The sequence below is a fragment of the Bos mutus genome, chromosome 25, assembly GCF_027580195.1.
Source record: "Bos mutus isolate GX-2022 chromosome 25, NWIPB_WYAK_1.1, whole genome shotgun sequence".
NCBI classification, from domain to species: Eukaryota; Metazoa; Chordata; class Mammalia; order Artiodactyla; family Bovidae; genus Bos; species Bos mutus.
Window position 1 is genome coordinate 41,029,059 of NC_091641.1, and position 3,711 is coordinate 41,032,769.

At 64.8% G+C, this 3,711-nt stretch overlaps 1 protein-coding gene across 1 annotated transcript; it reads left to right on the forward strand.

The window, feature by feature from the left end:
• Positions 1-1,507: 1,507 nt before the first annotated feature.
• On the forward strand, positions 1,508-3,416 carry LOC102276593 (tryptase-2). The gene is made up of 6 exons (XM_070362168.1): positions 1,508-1,581; positions 1,964-2,018; positions 2,133-2,298; positions 2,407-2,672; positions 2,797-2,960; positions 3,035-3,416. Exons 2-6 carry the CDS (start codon positions 1,964-1,966, stop codon positions 3,197-3,199), a joined length of 816 nt encoding a protein of 271 aa, XP_070218269.1. The 5' UTR covers positions 1,508-1,581; the 3' UTR covers positions 3,200-3,416.
• The last annotated feature ends 295 nt before the right edge of the window (positions 3,417-3,711 follow it).

Below are 3,711 nucleotides of genomic sequence, written 5' to 3' on the forward strand. Positions count from 1 at the left end.
TCAGCCCCTGTGTGCATGTGTGTGATCCCTTGCGCACGTGTGTACATGTCTGTGTTCACATGCCAGTCCGTGTGTGCATGTGTGTGCCTGTGTGTGCTTATGTGTGAGACCCTGTGCAGTTCCCTAGCTGTGTCCCTGGGAGCACCCAGGAGCCTCACTGTCACTGTCCCTGGAGTTCACGGGTGTGTCAACACCGCTTTGGAAAGTTTTCTGTAAATCTAAACGTGTTCTAAAAAATTACATTAAAAAAAAGAAATACAGAATAGCGTTTGAGGCTCAGCTCAGCCCTGTGACTGGCGTCTCTGTGCCCACCCGTCCCTGGGTCCCGTGGGCCCCACCGCAGATCAGATGGGCACAGCCCCAGCTGCCCAGCCTGGGGCAGCCCCTTCCTAACCGTCCTCTGCCTGGCCTGGGCCTGATGACTGAGCTGATTAGGCCCCTGGGAGGGGCTGGTACCTTCCTGCCCCTCCTTCTTGCCCCAGCCCCCTGCCCAGCTCCTAAGCACAGGCTGCGGGTCCTCCGGAAAGCTCGAGATCAGCGGCCCCTTCTTAGGTGTCGGGGAGCTGAGGCATGGGGTTGGGTGGGGAGCTGCTTGATGATCCACGGCGGTGGGGGACAGAGGCAGTGGGGGGCAGACTTGTCTCCTCCCCGCCAATCCTGGGCTCAGAGCCCTGGCCCAACAGTGTGCACTCTGCGTTTGATCAGCTGACAAATCAGGACGATAGAGGCTCTACCTACGCTCTGAGCCCACGGGGACTATACACCTAGGAAGGTGGCCTTCGGGGAGGCACCGGGGTGGTGAGAACTGGAGCCCAGGCCACCCCTCCCAGGGCCCAGGAGGCCTGGTGTGGGGGCAGGAGAATCAATGACCAGGGTCTGCTGGAGGGACGCCCGAGATGGGGCCTGGGCAGCCCCTGCCTGTTTTGAGGGGTGCTCACCTGAGAAATCCAGCTGAGTACACCCCTAAGGCGTGCAAGAAAGCCAGCCAGGGACAGGAGGGCCCCAGAGCCAGGCTGGTGTCCCAGCAGGACAGGAGGTGCCACATGGATGGTAGGGAAGGGGAGGCAGGGGTCAGGAGGCCATGAGGTGAGGAGGGTGGATGGGCTGCAGAACCGGGTGACCAGCAGGCCCAGGGGAGAGTGAGGAGGTGGGGTGGGTGGACAGGGATGGGGCTCACCCCGGCCTGCAGGAGGGGGACAGGGGTGCTGGGCCTGGTGGGGGAGCGTCCAGGGAAGGTGGCTCTGGCCTCTCCTGTCCCCTCCCCGTCACATCCCTCGGCCTGTCCCTCTGCGATGGCACTCAGATCCCCAGATAACAAGGCTCCCCTGATGGTAGAGTTAAGTTCTCAGATAACAGCCAGAGATGGATATGGGACCACATGGAGGAATCGGGTCTGCTGGTGTGAACGGGGGCGGCGGGGCCCCTTCCTGACCAGATGGACTCACTCTGGTCTGAGTCATCCACTTCCTCCCCCACTCCCCTGGATTGGAGGACCCGCCCCCTCCTCTGACCCTGTCGTTGTCTGTGAGGATAAAGGGGCAGAGAGAGCAGGCTGGGCAAGAGCAGCCTGGACCTGCCAAGGTGAGCCCCCCAGCAGGACCCTGACACCGGGTGTCACTGTGCAGCTGGCTGGCCGAGCACTGAGGCCCCAGAACCCCGGCAGGGACAGACCCCCTGGTCAAGGGCCAAATGCCACCGGACCCCACACCCCAGACCCCAGACCCCACACCCCACACCCTTAGACCCCAGACCCCACCCCACATCCCCAGACCCCACACCCCCAGACCCCAGATCCAGACCCAGACCCCACACCCATTTCCCCAGACAACACACCCTCAGACCCCTGCACCCTCAGATTCCACACCCCCAGACCCCTCACCACAGACGCCACACCCCCAGACTGCACACCCCCAGACCACACACCCCCAGAATCTACCCCCAGACCCCTCCCTGCTCCTTCCAGATGCTCCATCTGCTGGCGCTCGCCCTCCTGCTGAGCCTGGTCTCCGCAGCCCCTGGTGAGTCCTGACCCCAGGCCGTGGGGTTTCTGCCCTCCCCCACCCCCACAAGCCCAGGGGCGGGTGGTGGGTTCAGAGGAGCCCAAGGTTGAAGGCTTCCTGCTCCGGCCCCAGGCCAGGCCCTGCAGCGCGCGGGCATCGTCGGGGGGCAGGAGGCCCCTGGGAGCAGATGGCCCTGGCAGGTGAGCCTGAGAGTCAGCCGTCGGTACTGGAGGCACCACTGCGGGGGCTCCCTGATCCACCCCCAGTGGGTGCTGACCGCAGCCCACTGCGTCGGACCGTGAGTCTCCAGGGGGTCTGCGGGCGGGGTGCGCCTGGGGCTCCACCCAGGCTCCTGGGTGTCCCGAGGGTGGCTCAGCTCTGAGTAGGGGCCCGTCTCTGTCCCCAGGGAAGTCCATGGCCCCTCATACTTCAGGGTGCAGCTGCGGGAGCAGCACCTGTATTACCAGGACCAGCTGCTGCCCATCAGCAGGATCATCCCCCACCCCAACTACTACAGCGTTAAGAACGGGGCGGACATCGCCCTGCTGGAGCTGGATGAGCTTGTGAATATCTCCTGGCACGTCCAGCCTGTCACCCTGCCCCCTGAGTCGGAGACCTTCCCCCCGGGGACGCAGTGCTGGGTGACGGGCTGGGGCAACGTGGACAATGGAAGTGAGTGTCGGGGCCCCCAGGATGGGGCGGGGCCAGGCTCCAGGCTCTGGTGTTTCCTCTGGGGACCAGGGTCCCCACCGCCTGCTTCCCCCTGATGCTGCCTCCCTCTGCCCCCTCCCCCCAGGGCGCCTGCCGCCCCCATTCCCCCTGAAGCAGGTGAAGGTGCCCGTCGTGGAGAACAGTGTCTGTGACAGGAAGTACCACTCTGGCCTGTCCACGGGGGACAACGTCCTCATCGTGCGGGAGGACATGCTGTGTGCTGGGGACAGCGGGAGGAACTTCTGCCAGGTGGGTCAGCGCCCACCCCCAGCCCCCACCGCCCAGCTTTGCAGCCGCACTGACTCCCCCAACCCACCCCGCAGGGTGACTCTGGAGGGCCCCTGGTCTGCAAGGTGAATGGCACCTGGCTGCAGGCGGGGGTGGTCAGCTGGGGCGATGGTTGCGCGAAGCCCAACCGGCCCGGCATCTACACCCGCGTCACCTCCTACCTGGACTGGATCCACCAGTACGTCCCCCAGGGGCCCTGAGCCTGGTCCCCAGGCCGCCCCCTGGGTCAGCGGAGGAGCTGGCCCCCTCTGTCCCCTCAGCGCTGCTTCCGGCCGAGGAGGAGACCTTCCCCCACCTTCCCCGGCCCCCTGTCCCAATGCCCACCCCTGATGACCCCACTCCTGGCTGACCCCTCTCCCCGCTCAGCTCAGGGCGCCGGCAGGGGCTGCTGACACTCATTAAAGAGCATGGAGAGCAGACGTGGTCCTGCCTGTCTCTGGTTACGGTGTCGCCGAGGGAGGGGAGGGCCTCAGGGCCCAGCTGGGTGCAGCCACCATCTCTGTGGGTTCCCCCACCCCTGGGCACCCACCTGGCTGTGGGGGTGGCCCTGCCCTGCCCCTCGAGCCCAGGGCCACTCTCTGCACACTGGCTTGTGTTTTTGGTGAGGTAAAAAGTACCTTTCACGACAGGTAAAGCAACACAGTCATTGAGATGATTCTCGGGGCCCCAGGTACCCAGCAATGAGTCAAGAATCAGATTATCATCCCCTATA

What these genes read in the sequence shown, in the direction of transcription:
- LOC102276593 (XM_070362168.1), top strand. Translation starts at nt 1,964, where the DNA reads ATGCTCCATCTGCTGGCGCTCGCCCTCCTGCTGAGCCTGGTCTCCGCA. An exon ending in GGGCAACGTGGACAATGGAA is followed by an intron (nt 2,673 to 2,796) that starts GTGAGTGTCGGG and finishes CCCTCCCCCCAG; the next exon opens with GGCGCCTGCCGCCCCCATTC. An exon ending in GCGGGAGGAACTTCTGCCAG is followed by an intron (nt 2,961 to 3,034) that starts GTGGGTCAGCGC and finishes CCCACCCCGCAG; the next exon opens with GGTGACTCTGGAGGGCCCCT.